General features: G+C 40.9%; 2 protein-coding genes across 4 annotated transcripts in view; one reads left to right on the top strand and one right to left on the bottom strand.

The window, feature by feature from the left end:
* THBS4 (thrombospondin 4) overlaps window positions 1-493 on the bottom strand; it is a 47,944-nt gene extending 47,451 nt beyond the window's left edge. Inside the window, exon 1 of the mRNA XM_053931364.1 lies at window positions 186-493. The gene's annotated coding sequence lies outside the window, so the exon portion shown is untranslated. The remainder of the gene's footprint in view (window positions 1-185) is intronic.
* MTX3 (metaxin 3) lies at window positions 66-10,075 on the top strand. 3 transcript variants are annotated; one of them, XM_053931366.1, is made up of 9 exons: window positions 66-192; window positions 596-665; window positions 2,156-2,232; window positions 3,767-3,859; window positions 4,913-5,095; window positions 5,233-5,309; window positions 6,168-6,325; window positions 6,717-6,805; window positions 8,175-10,075. In XM_053931366.1, exons 1-9 carry the CDS (start codon window positions 112-114, stop codon window positions 8,283-8,285), a joined length of 939 nt encoding a protein of 312 aa, XP_053787341.1. In that variant the 5' UTR covers window positions 66-111; the 3' UTR covers window positions 8,286-10,075. The 3 variants fall into 3 exon arrangements, with proteins under 3 accessions (XP_053787341.1, XP_053787340.1, XP_053787342.1); XM_053931365.1 differs by having other exon boundaries at window positions 8,149-10,075; XM_053931367.1 differs by lacking the exon at window positions 6,717-6,805 and having other exon boundaries at window positions 8,175-8,324.
* The last annotated feature ends 7,449 nt before the right edge of the window (window positions 10,076-17,524 follow it).

Genomic DNA, 17,524 nt, shown 5'->3' with positions numbered 1-17,524 from the left:
TCCGGGCGGTGCTCCGAGCCCTCCGCCCTCCCCGGGCCCCGCGCGCGGCCGCTCGAGCGCCGCCATGCGGGGGGAGCAGCGCCGCGCTCCCCGGCCGGCGCGGCGGACAAGATGGCGGCTCCCATGGAGCTGAGCTGCTGGGGAGGAGGCTGGGGGCTGCCGTCCCTGCACCCGGAGTCTCTCACCGTCATGGTAACGGGCGGCAGCCACCGCCCGGCCCGGGAGGGAGGGAGGGAGGGAGCGCCGGCGCCCCGGGGCTTGCCTGCCGCTCGCACGGACGTCCGCGGGGCTCCTTCTTGCCTCGGGAGACGCCGAGGGTGGGAAGCAGGATGTTGGGCCCGCGGTGCGCGCTTGGCTCGTTCCCCACGGGAGATGCGGGCAACGCTGCCGCCCTTCCCGGGGGCTGCGGGGCCTCTGCCCAGCATTCTCTGGAGCCTCCTTAGGGCAGTGAAGCCGGAACCAAACCCGTCGCGCACCTGCTGGTGATTGGTCCTCAGTGCACGAAGGTGTTTAACACGACTTCTAAAGCTCTGGTTTAAGTTTTTCTTACACATTGTGACAGGTTTTCTTCCCTGCCCTCCAATCTTTATTGCAGGCTTACGCCAGATTTTCTGGTGCTCCCCTGACAGTGAATTCTATAAATAATTCCTGGAGAACTTTGAAAGGTACCATCTTTGCAGCCTTTATTACTCTAATCACAGCCGTGTTATAAATGTAGTTACCAGTTTCTGTGCTTGCATTGGGCTTATGTTCATGAGTGCAGTCTGCCCCAATTAAATGACTTCACAGAATCAAGTGTGATGAATTTGTGAGAATGAAATAATGGAAGTCAGAAATAAAGTGCTCCAGAAGACAGTTTATTAAAATGTGTATGGGTGAGACAACAGACAGTTAACAAAGCAGTAATGCCGAGTACATAACTCTTTCATTCAGGCAGTCTAAGTTGATGGTGTAGTGAAAGCAAATATGTAAGCTTTTTGCACTTTGCATATTTATGAAGGTAGTAACTAGACATGTGTATGGAAGAGCTCTTTAATTACCTGTAGCTTAATGAGTTCGTACAGTTGGAAGTGGAATGTGAGTCTCAGCAAGTACAGCTTACACTAGCTGGGATGTTTGGTATTGTGCTGAATTAGAGGGTTTGACTGAGAAAAGGTGAACGTAAGCTGTCAGAGAGTACTTCTTTGTTTAGGATGCTTCTATTCATTGCTTATTTGTTTGCTCAGCAGTTACTGTCTTGGTGTATTTAAGAGAAGTAAAATCACTGCAGGGTTAGAGTCCTCTGTCACTTATACTTAGCCACATTATCAGTTCAGGCAGTACTGTACTGAAGTTGAGAAGTAGAAGAAGTTGCAGAAGTTGAGCCTTTGGTTCTTCCTTTTCATTGTCTTGTGTTCTGTTAGGGGAAAATACCAAGAACTAGATGGGTGGACTTGTAGAAATTTGGTGGTTATCCTCATAAGGAAAATGTATAAAATAATTTAAGAAAGCCATTTAAATAGTAATTGTTGGTGATAATTGATAATTTAATAGTATTTAGCACTGTCCTGTTGGGCTCATTCTGGCAGTTCTGTTGTGAATGTGCTGTAAGGTAGCCTCTGTTACAGAGAGTTTGCACTCTATAGGCTTTGATCCTGCAATCTTACAACTAAAGGCTGTCCACTCAGCTTCTGGTAGAGGGGAAGTACTTAGTTCTTTTAGTAACTCATGGTTATGCAGTGGTAGCTTGGGCATTGTTTGTAGCAAAGCTAGGGAAAAAAAGATGGTTAAAATGGATTTGGAGGGGAAGGACAGAGGAAAAATTGAAAAGAGGCTCAGAGGTTGATGAATTGAGAGGGCAGTTGAACTGAGCTGGAATTTCTGTTGTAAGATGAACATCTGAAATCCAGACAAGTAGCCTGGTTTTCAAAGTATTGGATACCTGGCAAAAAACATTGGCTTCAATCTGATTTGATGTTGCCCTTTTAAAATGTTTTTTATTAGTAAGTATTTGTAACCTTGGTGGAACTCTCATGCTATGTAAAATTTTAAGTTTATGTTTACATGTTAGGAAAATGAGAGCATGCTATTGAGAAAAGGAAAGTACATACAGTGACTGACTGTTTCAAGTTAGAAATCATCCATACATATTGACTGTATTATTTATGCCTTTTAGGAGATCTACCAGTCCTGGTATCAGAAGACATTGTTATTTCTCAGCCAGCAAAAATACTAAACTTTTTAAGAAAGCAGGTAGGTCTCTTTCAAAAAGATTTGTTTTCCTTGACTTGCAGTGACTATTGCATGTTTCCTTTGTGCACTGGCACAGGCTTCCAAAAACCTGGAGTTTAGTTCAGACCCAATGCTTTTCTTTTTCTCATACAGGCATGAGAATTGCAAAATGGTGGACAAGAAATTGCTCTTTGAAAATGCTCTTTAAAAGTTTGATCATTAGTTCTGTGAAAGATTTAAAAATAAGCATGAAAAAAATTAATTGATAAGGACAACAAACTGTCTCTAAATGAGCAGTTTCTTTCTGATGACCCTGCTTGTAATTATAACACTTTTATGTCATTATGACTTTTCAGACCTAGGGTATCATAGTTTAGGTTAACAGTTTAAATGGGTTATTTCCCAGTGCTCTTTTTTTGAAAGAATACATACAGCATTGTCTTTAATCTATGTATTTTTTCTATAGCTTGTAAAATAAAGAGGCCTGCAGGTGTTTCTTGATGCATACCATGTTACAACCTCTGCCTTTTGTAGGACTCTTAATGTTTCATACACAAAGAATAAAGCTGTACAATTTGTTCTTTTCACAAAGTATAAAGATACCTAATTAACCATGGCATCGTCTTTGTATTCCCAAGATGGTTCCCACTGTTCTGCTTTTACATTAGAAAGGCAGTTCCTGTCTTGTCCATGATCTGATGAAACTCCATGTTAGTGAAACTTCAGATCATCATGGGGAGAAAAACAGAATTGAAAACTGCATTTGAGATGGAATTTTAGACAGTTGTTTTGAAATTCTAAAGTTTCAGATTCATTTGTATTGAATTTGGTATTCATGTGAATACCAAAGGCTCCACAATGTTGGGAGGAAAAACCCTGTTAATTGTTTAAGTACAACAATTGTATGCTTGCTTTTCAGATGTTCAAGAGTCAGCACTGGCCCTTTGTTTATAAATTAATGAAGCAAATCTACTCACTCCCCCCCCCCCCCCCCCCAGTTTTTCAATCTTTATAATGTATCTTAGAAGAATCCACTGTTAGAATTAAAAGTTCAGTTAGTAACTGCATTAATTTTGATGTATATTTGTTCCCTTACATTGTTACCATCCAATTTATTAACTTCTAGAATGTTCATTAAAAGCAAAATATGGGAATGCACGCTTTTCTTTTTTTTTTTATGCCTACACCTGCTGAAGTGTCAGATGCTTCTTGAAAATAACAATAGAGAGTTACCAGAGGTTTTCTACATCCCTGAGTACTGAAAAATTGCCTCTGTATAGCTGGACATTTGCTTGGAAACCAATAGAAAGGAGACGCAGTAATTATTTTGGAAATAGGAGGGCCCAAAGTTGTAGGATTGGGAAGGTGGAAAAGTGAGATTCAACAAGGTTTGGCAGAGTTGGCCTGAAGAAGGAAAATTCTAGTGAGTTCATGCTTTCTGTTCCAAAAATTGTTTGTATATTTACTGCCTTGATAGGTGTTAAGTTTGAAGTAACTTTCCATTGATAATGTTTTTTGAAAGTTCATCGTAAGTTTATGTTTTTTTAATTCATAGAAATACAATGCTGATTATGATTTGTCTGCAAAGCAAGGAGCTGATACGCTGGCATATATTGCACTACTTGAAGAGAAATTGCTTCCTGCTCTGGTAATTATTAATAAATACTTTGTAATGGTCCGAATACTTGGAATTTAATACTGTAAGAGGTGCCCAATGTGAGAGACATTAAAGTCTGTCAGCCACAGCCCTGGATAAAACATAGCTGTTTTATTAGTCAGTTTTTTGGAATTACTGCCTAGCAACTTTTGAAAAGGAAATAAGTGTGTGTTTGTGGAGTGTCAAGTAATTTGACACAGTAGATCTGTGAAAGACATTTTAAAAGGACACTTACATAGGGTTTTTTTTTCCTGTTGGTCTTCAGGAAACAGTATCCTGAAAACAGCTTATTGTGGCCATTTTTTGGTTCATTTGATTTCCTGAAAAACTTTTGATTAAGATATGTCTGATCTGAGACACACAACCGAAAGTCTTTTGAACTGCTGAGTTAAAACTTTTAATAAATTAAAATACCTGTAACTTGTTTAATTTTTCAGTTCTATTTACAATATCTAAATACAATGTCTAAAACCATGGCCATTTGCCCTCATTATATCAGTGTAATTACATTAGAGCTATAAGACCCACAGATACTGAGTCTCTTGAATGACTTTGGCTTCAGTTTGTACAGCGAAAAATACTCTGACCAGATGGTATCATGAGCTAACCTTTTCAGCTGACCTTGGTTTCAAATTCATCATTTAGAATTATCTTGTATTTTAAGATTTATATAAAATTTCAAAACAAAATTCTAGGAAGTTCAAACCTGTTGCTGTATGTCTGCAACTCTTTTGCAATGTATTTCAGTATAGTCTCTGTGTGTGTGTACATATCCGTACATACATAGTGTGTACGTAATTTTATGTAGATGCACATAGATGTCTGTAATATCTTCAGTGTTTTTCTTTATTTGGAAGGTAACTGTTTCCTTACTCATGTATTCCTATGCTCAGAGGATTAGTATATTCCTCTACAGAGCTTGATAGCCTTAAATTACAATAATTCCTGGTTCTTCTGCTTTTCTGAGAGAGGTCTTGTATATGTCATGAGATGTCTACTCATGTCATTCAAATCTCAGTTACATTTTTCCTCATGTTGATACAGCTGCACACTTTCTGGATTGAGGCTGAAAATTACTGCAGTGTGACAAAGCCATGGTTTGCCTCAAGGTTTGCCTTCCCACTGAGTTTGTATCTGCCTGGAAAGATGTCCAGGGAAGCGCTGAACAGGATCTTGCTGACCAAGGGAGGCCCTCCACTCTACAGTCTCACTGAAGTGGAAGCACAGGTATGGGTTGTGCAGTAAGGAATTCATAAGTTGGTTCTGTCAAAGACAAGAACTTAAACAGTTTAGCACACTGTCAAATGATGAATGGTGCTGTGCATACCAGCCTGGATACACCTAGGGCTCTTGTCTCTCATCAGATATACAGGGATGCCAAGGAGTGCCTAAATCTCCTGTCGAAGAGATTGGGAACATCTCAGTTTTTCTTTGGAGATACGTGAGTGTGGTTTTTTTTTTAATAATTTTGATAAATGAGTAATGAAAAAGGTACCACACCACTCTATGAGCACTTGAACTTCCTCTTTTCTTTTCAACCTGCCAGAATGTTAAAAGTGCTTCCCAGTAGTTTGATGTCTCACCCTCTGCTTTTCAGATAAATCTGAAAGAGCAAACAGGGCACAAATGAGATCGTCAGACTGAGTCAATGTGGTGTGTCTCTTATCCTGCTTTGTTCCACAGAGAAAGAAATGCTTCCCACAGCTGCTAAGAAAATGTGAGGTGCACTGGAGAACATTTTTTCTAGCCACTGAATGTCACCTCCTGGTTTTGTATGTAAGAAAAAATGCTTTAGGCTGAGGTGCTACTACTGCCCTCATGGGAGGAGGGCATAGGTCCAGGAACACTGTTCTGTGGTATATGTGCAGAGTGGGAAGCAGATAGGGTCAACAACATAGAGCCAACAGGTCCTGAAAAGCACGATCTCTTCTTTAGCTGTTGAAGTTGGACCACTTCATGAGGGAGGATCTTGGTCCTCTGGTGCCCAGCACAACTTTTGTGGTGCCAGAAAGGTGTTCTAGAGGGGATTGCTTATCAATGTATGGGATAGCATGACTCTGTTGTGATGCTGACATTACTGTTTCAGCTTGTCAGCATGTCTCTAGTTAAGAGATGCTGAAAGGAGTAGATAGTTGGTACAAAGCATTTACCAGGTTCATAGTTCATAGGCAAAGGTGGAATGACAGAAGGGCTGACTGTATTCTGTCCTGAGTGTATGTATTTGACATACACGAAAAATTAGGTTGTAGAAGTCGTTAAAGGCTTATCTTGAGTCACTTCAGTATTTTCCTCTTTTTAGGCCTACCACCTTGGATGCCTTTGTGTTTGGTTTCCTAGCACCGATTTATAAAGTGTGCTTCCCGAGGGTACATTTGCAAGAGCATTTGAAACAGCTTCCCAATCTGTGCCGATTTTGTGATGATATTTTAACTCGCTACTTCAGGTTAACTGTCTCAGGTAAGCTGTGTTTCTTTTCTCCTTTTTGTCATCTGTACCCATGTTGGGATTAGTACTCCAGGATTCTATTTGTGAACCCAGGCAGATTAGATTTCATGTAGTATATGCTAGACTTTCTGTGGGGAAATGAAGAAACTTCTGAAGTTGAGCAGAAAGAATTCAAAATTAAAAGCAAGTGTCAATACTCAGTTTTAGATTCTGTCAAGCACTGGCAAAACCTTACGGGTTATGCTTAGTACTCCTTATTTTCTCACATGGAATGGCTTTTTCACTTAAATTCTTTGAGTAAAAATGCTGCATGAACTCTCTCCAATGTGAGTTTATTTTTTAAGAATTTAAAAGCTTCTGTAAATACTTTTTCACTCTTCATCTTTCTGCCTTCACTCTCCAGGCTATTCTCCAGCTGGACAGGATACAGCAGATGCTAATCTGCAGAAACTCACACAGCTTGTAAATAAGGAATCCAACTTGATTGAAAAGGTTCACTTTTGCTTCAGAATCTTTAATTTTATTGGTTTGTTGTGGTTACTTGTTCACAGATATCCTTGCATGGAAATTGCAATTGTACAGTGGGCTTTATTTTAATTACTTCTTTTCTAGTGAGTTTGTAGAGGGGCAGGAAGAATATTACATCATTTGGAAGGAGGAATTAATGAAGCCTTGCACTAAGAAAGTATTTTTAGTACAACCAAAAGAACATTGTCTTGCAGGTGTGCACACCAACAGAGGCATGGTATCTTTCTGCAAATGTACATTCAGCTAAGAAGGAGGAAAATGTATTGGAACTCAGAAATGGTCCTGCAAATTAAGACTGATCACCAGCTTTCCTTACTTGCAGCTGCATGCTGTAGTAACTATCCGGCAGTCACTCTTCTCCTGCTTGTTCTAGCTGTTTTTTCTTATGTTCTCTGTTTTTAAGGCTGTCACTCAGCACCTATCAAAAGCTATACAACTTAACTGAAAAATACTTGTGAAGAATTAGCCTTTTCATGCAGATAGAACACTCTAACTGAAAGGGTAGAAGGCATTTCTTCCTGAACAAGATCAGTGTGTGACATAGATCATTAATTATGATCAGCTTTTGTAGCATAAGGTATTGGTGCTCTTTCTGGCATTGAAGTGTGGCTGTTGAAGTTTTAAACAATGGGTTACATAGACATTTGTCAAGTATGACTGAGGAAAATCTGATCCTGCCTTGAAGAAATGGAATAGACAAGACAGCCTCTGCAGATCTCCCCTGTGCTTTTATTCTGTACCAACTAAACCTTTTCAGACCACATTACACAAAGGGCATTAGAGTGATTTCCTATGAAAATATAAATTGTTTATATTCAGAGATTAATTTTAACCTGTCTTTGAAAAGGTCTTATCACAAGTGCTTTATTACATACTTTTTGAAATGTTTAACTAATACAAATTCATTCAGCACCTCCAGAACATTTCTGATTTCAAAAGACTTATTCTTGCATGCTGCTGAACATACAGAAGCATCCATTGTTGTTAGCAGTTTCACTCTTGATCTGCCTTCTCACAGCATTTGGATATTGTACAATATTTGACCTCTTAGAATTGGTGTTGCTTCCTTCAGTAATCTTGACCAAATAACTTGAGCAGAAGCACATCCAAGTGCCCTGGGTTTGATGCATCATGTGTAAGGGAATGATTAGCAGGTCTAACACCAACATATATTTAAGAGTGGAAAGAAACCAAAGCACCAGTTGTTTCTGGTCCTGACAGTAAACATACACAAACCAAGTCAGTATTATTGATGGTAGCCCTGACAAATAAGACTAATCATATAATCTATATTCTGCTGTTGCCAGATCCAGCTCTCATTGTTTCTCTGCAGATGGACGACAACCTTCGTAAGAGTCCTCAGCATCCCCCTCGTAAGCTCACAATGCTCAAGCTTGCTGCAGGAGGAGAAGAAAGCAGTCCAATGAGTCGTTTATCACCTTAACATCTCCTGTTGTCCATAAATGTGTGTTTTGTAACTCAACTGAGTGCCACAGTAGATTTTTTTCACATGAATGTTTTGCAAGGGAAGAATCTGCTAATGGGTACAAGTAGAGCAGAACTAGAGCTTTACAATCTTTTATCTTCCTGTTCTTTTAAGAAATTGCATAGATCAGGCTGGCCACACACTATGCTGAAGCTAAGCTAACTAAGCTAAACAAAGCTTATTGCTGAGATGTTAACATGATTTTGTACAGCATATTTTTGCCTTTAGCCTAGCAGAAATGTTTACCTAAAGTTAAGAATCTGCTTATGGAATGTTCACTGTTACTTTATTTTGTGGGTTTTGATTTTACTGTAATCATGTTACTGTATGTGAGTGGGTATACTCTTTGTCTGAAAAGGACAAAGTCCAGTTGCAAAGTCTGAAAAGATAAAATGTTGCCATTCATGGTAACTGAGACATGAAATCAATGACAGAAACGTAAATATTTTTATTGTGCTTTAATGAACTTGGGATTTGTGTTTTATGGTTGGTTGTATCTTTGAAAATTTGTCATCTTGTACTTTGAAGGGGATTATTGAAAAGCACGTGCGCTAAGGGGATTAAAATGATGCACAGTGCTAACATTTCACAGTACCTCGTATTCGTCCTTTGTGAAACAGGCTTAACCTGTGCACAGAGTAATACCACATGCTGCAAAACTGTAAAGTCAAAATCACAGGAAACTTGTAGTGGATAGAGACATTTGATTAGTTGCTGTCAGGACAAGACTTGACTAGCAATGTACTGCATCTATGGATTGAAAGGGACAGGTTAGGGCTTTGTAAGAAAATTGATGTAGGCTTTTAAAGGTCTCACAAATGCCTCTTAATTAGTTTCATCTTTTTTTTTCTTTTTTTTTTTTTTTTGATAAGCACTACAGTTAATTCAAAAATTAACTAAGAAGTGTCAAAATTTTTGTTATATGATGGGCTATCTAGTTAAGAGCTCATTTCTCTTTGCAAACTGTGGTATATTGCAGGGCATATTTCTTCTGTTCAGTTACCTTTTGTCTTTAACAGAAGCCTTGCAAATTCCTAGAGACCCAAGCAATTCTGTTACAAGAGAGATCTGTAATTTTTTACTGGCAAAGTACTGGCAGATACTTCATGAGTAGGTGTAAAGACAGTTAGACAAAGGAGATTGGCCAAAGTGGCAGTGCTTGGGATATAGAATTCTGATAGCATTATGTGTGGGATAACTGTTCTAGGGGGGGATGTTTTGTTGTTTTTCTGGCCAAATTGAAATAGTCTTTCAGCTTCACTTTGGCTACTAGTCATGTTTGAGATACACAGATAAACTACTTCCTGTTTGTAAAGACAAGATGGTAGATTGTGTACATATTGTACTTTTGGACTTGATATGTAAGGAATGTAATATCTTTTAACATTTCTTAATTGAAATGTTGGGTTTCTAATGAGCACTTTAAAATACTGTTTAAGCTTCACGCTCTTACTAGAGTATTTGTTGCAGTGATTTGAAACTAATTTAGCTCATATTCATAACTGTATAAACTGATAATCCATTACATGCAAAAGTAATTTAAATGTTTAAAATTCATACTCCCTGTACCTTGACAAGATTTATGTGAGATCAAGTCACATAGCTTTCCAGAGCTTTTCTTTTACAAACATGGCTATGGAGAATATGCCTTAGTTTGTTGCTTTTGTGAATGCATATACTCAACCTATAAAATCTCTTTGTAAAAAGGGTTGTTATTCCAAGATTAAAATTCTGGATTTTTAGTGGAATTTTGGTAGAGTTTTTTGTGGTATATACGTTGACTTTTTTGAGTGTTTTTCTTATTTCCTTGTAGAACAGTTTATCTTGTCCATAAAAAAAAAAAAACAACCAAAAAACAACAAAACAAACAAATAAAAACACAAAAAAAAAAACCCACCAAAAAACTGCTGACTGCTAAGACAAGAAATTGAAGCATCTTAGCATATTCATGAGATCAGATTTTAAATTTTTATCACACTTTCAATATCATTCCTTTCTTTCAACACAACTGCTTTTGGGAAAGGGGGAATGAGGAGGCACACATTTTCTGATCTTACTAAATGTGAGCTTTGGGCCATGTGATTGGGCTGATCTGAAATTTTGGTAAACCAATGCTCAAGGAACTTCATGCACTTGATGGCAGAGGACAACAGGGCTGGAGATCACAGCAAACATAGCCTGCAGTCAGGCATACCATCCTAGGCAACCAGTAACATTGCACAGCCATACGCTTCCTTATTTCACTTTCTATCCAAGGTGAATTCAAACCCAAGCTCCTTTATGTGGGCACTGTCATCCCTGGCCTGGTAACTCAGGCTTGCCCATTGGTTTACTGGCGTATTTTGTGTGCCTGAGTTCTGAAGCTGGGAGGTGAATGCTTTCCAGGGTGGGATCAATTTGAGTAACTCTCTTCATCTGAAGTAGTCAAAGCTGTTTCTCTGGCTAGGGGAGAAAGATGGGATCGAGATGTGATTTTCTCCTTAGAGCAGATACCTAACAATTGAGTCCAGGACATGTGCTGTGTCTGCTGTGTGCAAAGGAAGCCCTGGCTGCTTAACTCTACCATTACATGAAAACCTGCTGTGGTGATTGGCAGCTTCTCCATTGCCTGAGCTGGTGGGTGGTCTGAAACACAAGGAGTAAGGCAGCCTTCTGCCTGGGTGGGCAGCAGTGGTGTAGCCTTGGAACCACTGTTTGCAGCCTGCTTCATATGTAGCTTCTGCTGTAGCTTCTGCAGCTCTGCAGTCTCTAAGTCCTTAAGATTCACATGTTCACTTCTGGCTTCTGGTGCACACACCTACAATGTGCAAGTGTGGGATATAACACTGGGTTTCAAGGGCCTTGCTGCTACCATGGCAGCTGATGAGCCTCATCCTCCTTGCCCTCCTCCTGGAAAGGTGGTGGCTAGGAACAGATATTACCTTGAAAGCAACTTACCCAGCTGCCAGTTGTAAGTGGAGTGGACCACTTTGGAAGGTTGCAAATTTAATGCCCCTGCTCCCAAGCAATTTTTTGGTGAAAGCTGTATGTAGATATCCTTAGGGCTATTTTGTGTTTTTCTTTGTCACCTGGTTGTAGGAATATATACATTCCAGAAGAAATTAGATAAAAAAGGTTACAAATTAATAGCTACAAATATGTTCTACTTAACATTTCCAAGACTGCTTCAAAAATGTCTGCTGTTCCCTTCCCCTTTTCCTTCCCCCCTCCGCCCCATTCTGAAAATACTGTTATATTAGGCTTTTATATACACTTACATATTCATGATGTCACATCATTTTTGCTAATGTAGCATAACACTCCATTAAGAAAAAAACCCCACCCTATTTGATTCCTGGTTAAAATGGTTTGCAGACTCCCTTGAGCAGGTTTCTTTTCCTTGCTTTAATTCTTGGCATTGCAGCAGGAACCATTCATAGTGTGCTTTTTTTTTTTTCCTCCATGCAGAAAGATGGACCAGCTTTATATGTTAGCTTGACAAACTATACTGTAGCTCAAAAATCTGGATGGTCTGTGCAGCTGGCAACAAGCTGTCCTTAGTAGTTGATCATAGGCACGTTTCTTGGTTAGAAGCTGTTCTCCAATTACCAGGCTTATGGTATGTGATATCTGGTGTGGAGGCCTTCAGCAACTCTGCTGTTCTGCATCTGTGTGAGACCCAGCCATGCCAGGGTAATGGTGATGTGGGGCTTAATGCTCCCGGTAGTGCCTTGTTCCTGGTCTGGGCAGCAGGGCAGAGGCCAAGCCCCACTCCATGGTCTCCTCCTCACCCAATGGAGACCTGCCCAGCAGAGGGAAGGGCCAGGAGCAGCCTGTTCTGAAGCTGAGTTCTGTATCAGAGGTTAGCTGCCAGGATGGCAAGTGAGTTTTTTTCACTGTCTGAGGGATGTGTTAAAGCAAAGAAGGGAAAAACTAAGTCCAGGGTTGCCTGTGCCATGCTGGTTTACTGTTTGTGCCTGGAGCAAAGGTCCCAGGAATAGATCCCAGCTCCCTAAAGATACCAGATCAGGTTGGACTGAGAACCTAGAAAGGAGAAGGAAAGAAAAGGTGATCAAGGGAGAGACATCAGGGGCATCTGTTTTCACCCTCAATGACTTCTTCAGTGTCAGAGCTTTATCAATGTCATGGTATTTGGGACTGAAAGACTGCTTCATGTGTTACCAAAACATGGGGGGAATTCAGTGACTTGCTGCAAGTTTGCTAAAAAAAAAATATTTGTAATGTGCTAGCCCAGTCTGTTTCAGATGCAGGACCAAGTGAGCAAGGTTTACTGTATTTCATTAAAAGTTAAGCTGAGACCAGGAATCACTGTACTTCCAGAGCAAGCAAGGTCTTGCAGTAAATCAGCCCATGGCACAAGGATGTTCCTCAGTGCTGTTCACCTCCCTTTTGGTCATTTATCTTTAAAATCACATGGGTTTTATTCATCATGAATGTCAATGTTCCAAATTTGTATATGTTCAAGTGTTGCATGTGGGTTCTGTTGGTGAATTACTGTTATCAAAATTCAGAATGTGGTCCTTCATTTGAGCCCTCAGTGCATAGAAATGATATGCCTTGACTATCAAGCAGCTCATTAAGTAGAAGCAATCCTTGTGTAAACATTCAGTGCTCTGGTCAAATTTACCAAGCCTTTTTGACAAGGGCAGCTAGGCAGCCTGCCAACTCACACAGACACCTCACAGTTTTTGTTTTCAGGAACAGAGCAGTGAGAGAGGGAGAGCACAAACAAGAAAGTGGAAGTCTCTGCAAAGCTCTGGCTTACCCAAAGCAACCTCCAAGTGATGGAGGTGAAGTTCCTTTTGCTTGTATTGTCATTTGCTGTGGTGAAAAGAAACATTCACTGAACATATAGTGAGCTATGTATGTTCAGACCAGGATTTCAGTGAGTTTTGCTCTGAGTTGACCACTAATGAAAGATATTTCTGAAAAACCCTCCAGTAGTATGTTACAACTTTGACACTGGTTGAAAGACCAGGCATCTAGGAAAACTGTTCATTTGTTCTCCTCTGCTATAGTTGAGCAGAGGAGAATGAATGCTATAGTTGAGCAGATGAGGAGAAAAAAACTCAAAGGGCTCATGCGTTGAGATAAGGATCAGGAAAAAAACACTAAGGGCAAAACAGGCTCATATTTAAAAGGTATAAAGAAAAATTCATTATTAACAGGTTTAAAAGAGCGTAATGAGAACTAAAATAAACTTTTAGAACACTTTTTCTTCCCAGCCCCTCCCTCTTTCCCACTGACAGCGCAGGGAGACAAAACATCGGGTTTTTAGTCACAGAAGCACAGAATCATGGAATCACAAGGTTGGAAGAGACCTTCAAGATCATCGAGTCCAACCTGTTCCCTGACACCCCAACTAAACCATGGCACTGAGTGCCACATCCAGTCTTTTTTTAAACACATCCTGGGATGGTGACTGCACCACCTCTCCAGGCAGACCATTCCAATACTTGATCACCCTTTGCGTGAAAAACTTTTTCCTAATATCCAACCTATATTTTCCTTGACACAACTTGAGACTGTGATCTCTTGTTCTGTCAGTTGCTGCCTGGTGAAAGACACCAAACCCCACCTGACTACAACCACCCTTCAGGAAGTTATAGAGAGTGATAAGGTCACATCTGAGTCTCCTTTTCTCCAGGCTAAACAACCCCAGCTCCCTCAACCGCTCCTCACAGGGTTTGTGTTCCAAGCCCCTCACCAGCCTTGTTGCCCTCCTCTGGACACATTCAAACGTCTCAACGTCCTTCCCAAACTGAGGGGCCAGAACTGGACACAGTCAGTTCATCACTCTCAATTTTCTTCTGTTTGTTCAGGGAAAAAAGGTCTTTCTTCTGTTGTACTGTGAGTTCCACCCATGGGAGACAGTTCTCTGTGAACTTCTCCAACTTGGTTCTCTTCTCGTGAGCAGCAGTCCCACCCAATCTTCTGCAAATGTGAGTCCTTCTCATGTGTAAAACAGGCTTCCCGAAACTGTTGCCTGTGAGTCCACGTGAGTGCAGGTTTTTATAGCTCCTTTTGGCATCCACTTGTTCTGTCACACAAGTGGACCTCTGTCTCTTGTGGACCCAATGAGCTGTGGGGGGACAGCTTACTTAACTATAGTCTTTGACCACAGTTTGCAGAAGAAACTTTCAGCTCTGGCACTTGGAGCACGTCTTCTTCCTCTTTCTTTACTGACTTCAATGCCACCATGTTGGTTCTCCTCATGTGCCTTCACCTCTTCCTATTCTCTGACTTGGAAGAAAATTGTTGTCCATAGGTACTATTCTCAAGTTCTATCAATTGAAAAGTCCTTATAGGGTTTTGCAGCACTGAAAGGTTGATCTCATCTGGGCCCATGCTGAGGAGTTGCTCGCCATGTTCCCACCACAGGCCATGTGGCCCTGCCAGTCACAGCGCTGGCACCATTCTATATCTCTCCCCATGCAGGGTGCAGAAAAGAGAGAAAGAAGCTGCACCCGCCACCCCTGCCTTTCTATCTGCAGCGCATCTAGCCAAGGGCGGCCAGACAGGCAAGGCTCGCTGGCCACATGGTCACACCAGCCACATCGACACTTTCAGTGCCAAAATGGCCCCAGCTGCCATGCCTCCCCACCCCTCAGAAGACCCGCTCACGGTTTTGATTTCCTTCTTAAATATGTCATTACAGAGGTGTTACCAACTTCTCTAATTGGCTTAGCAGCATGTCAGTTCTCAGAGCCAGCCAAGGATTGGCTTTGCTAGGAACGGAGGAAGCTTCCAGAAGCTTCTCACAGAAAATCACTTCCCACCAAAAAACAAGACACAACTGGTCAGCAGCAGCCATGGTAAGAGGAAAAGCTACAGCACCTCCATGGCTAGTGAGACTTGTCCTGCTGAAACTGCTGTTGGAAAAAGCTAATTATTTACACCTACATGTTCTACAAAAAAAAATCTAGTGATTTGGACAAGAAGGATTGCTCATACCCAGATAGAAATTTGGAGAGGAGGGAAGGGAACTGATGGATACAGAACAGGCACAAATTCTCCTGGAATAGCTGATACTTTGTGATTATGTGGGAAAGGGATTTCAGCTCTCTGCTCTCAATTAAGGAAAGTGGTAACTCATTTTGGCTGGTCCACAGCTCTTGGCAAGTGTCTGAGGCAGTGGATTAGTAGCTTCTCTGCAGTGGGCAGAAGTACCTTATTTTTTGCAAACATCCCTGAAAGGTCCTGTTTCCTTAGTGCAGGATATGAAAAACTCAGAAATCCCCTTGGCTTTCATGGGGTAAGAAAGCAGTTTCCCACCTGTTCTTTTTGCTTTCTTAGCTTGCACACAAGAATTATTCTGTTTATCTGGTGTCCTTATTTTAGCTGAGCCAGGTAGCTGTCTTCACAGAGGGAAGACGAAGTGTTGAAATGGTGTTGGCAATCTGTGGCAGCCAGTGCAGAGAACATAGCAACGGAGTGACATGCAACAGAGCAACGGAGCTCAAAAGGACTGAAGAACTGAGGAGGCAGAATACTCTTTTTTTTTTTCGCTGAAGAATATTTTGTGGGAGGAACCCTATCTGCTAGATACTGCCTCCAGCAATGGGCAGTCATGACAGTAATCCCCAAGGGCTCTGTGCTGCTTGTAGCCCTGATCAGTGGACATCAGTTTCCATCAGAGACTCCAAAGAGAGCTAGGACAGTTGAAATTACAGTCCCCCAGTGAAAGACATTGGTCACTACCCACATTTCTTCTCAGATTACCAGCTCAGCTTTCTCTTTGGCCAGCCTCAGGTCACACTTAGGTATGCTTATGTCGCTTTGGTGTAGAAGGCTCCTGACTTATGTTGGTGTGTCTTGACACTGGCATTGTTCCAGTTTGCTCTCCTCCAGTTCTACCAGATGGAGGAAGACTGAATCTGAAGCTGCCAGCTGTCCGTATAATTGCTCATCATGTTTAGTTTGGGAAGTTCCAACACATGTTAAGATGTTACCATTCCTGTTTTTACAGCTTTTGTCCTGTGATTTAATAACTGGTTGGTACTAAGAGACAAGACAAATAAATATGGATGCCCTGTCTTGGGACATCAAAAATTAACTGTGATAAGGATTGACTCTGAAACAAGCCTGATGCACAGTTTAAATGAGGGAAGCTGTGATATTAGTGATAGGAAAGTGGGGGCAGATGTCTCTTTTACTAACCTGTATAGTTCATTAATGCAAATAGTTGAAGAGGAGTCCATGGCGATTTTAGGGTCTTTTGTTCAATGTTCAGGGTAGACTTTGTCCAGAGTGTTTGCTCACTGTGCTTTCCCTTTTATCAAGAAAATGTCAGTTTTCTGTGCTTCTTTTCTGGGTTTCTGAGTGGGCCAGATTCCTGGAATGAAGCTCCTGGATGCTGTCTGACTCATCCGGTTGCAGGAGAGGTGGGTGTTCCTGAGAAATACAAGGGGCTGGTTTCAGAGCTGGTTAAAGTACTCACCAAGTTCCTAAAGTGGTTTGTACTCTGGAAAATCATTGCAGAGGTTGCTGTTTTATCTGGCAGAGTAAAGGAAGACTTCCTTACCTCCTTCACAGTAAGGGCACGTGTTGGTAAAGAGTCCTGCCCTCATCTGCATAACACTGCATTTTCCACTCTCAAGTTTTTAATTCACATTTCTGGTGCACAGAATTCTTGTATTCTGATCTTTTCTTGTGCCTGGCAAAGTCTGACATAAAGAAAAGTCGGTTTTGAGAGGTTCTTTGTTCACCATTATGAAAATTGTCCACTGTCATAGAGGGAATATCTTAGTTCCTGAATCACAAATTGTATTCTTGGAGTAAGAAACAGTAAGTGCCAGAATGACATCTGCTCCCTGAATTGTGAGGTTATTTGAAGGGTTTTCAACAGCCTTAGAGCCTGCATTGTTTCACTGCATCTGCTGATCTGTTAGAGCTATTATTGAAATTGCATATTTCCATAAATGGGCCAGTACAGAACAAAACCAGACCACCTTTCTTCCAAAGGCCATTTGAACAAAATAAAATAGGCTATGCTCTCAGAAATTACCATAGTATGTAAACCATCTAATTTTCATTAAGCAATTAGCTGCTAGTTCTGAATTATAATGATATCCTTTTCATTATTTTTCAATCAGTTTAGTGTGGCCTGAGGTTTTAATAACTGTTCTGTGTGTTTTCAGCTTTAGTAATACTTCCTTTAGTTGTAGATTTTACCGGATATCTTCCTGAAACTTGAT

This window comes from Vidua chalybeata, chromosome Z (assembly GCF_026979565.1).
Source record: "Vidua chalybeata isolate OUT-0048 chromosome Z, bVidCha1 merged haplotype, whole genome shotgun sequence".
Lineage (NCBI taxonomy): Eukaryota > Metazoa > Chordata > Aves > Passeriformes > Viduidae > Vidua > Vidua chalybeata.
This window is presented reverse-complemented; position numbering and strand designations above follow the sequence as displayed.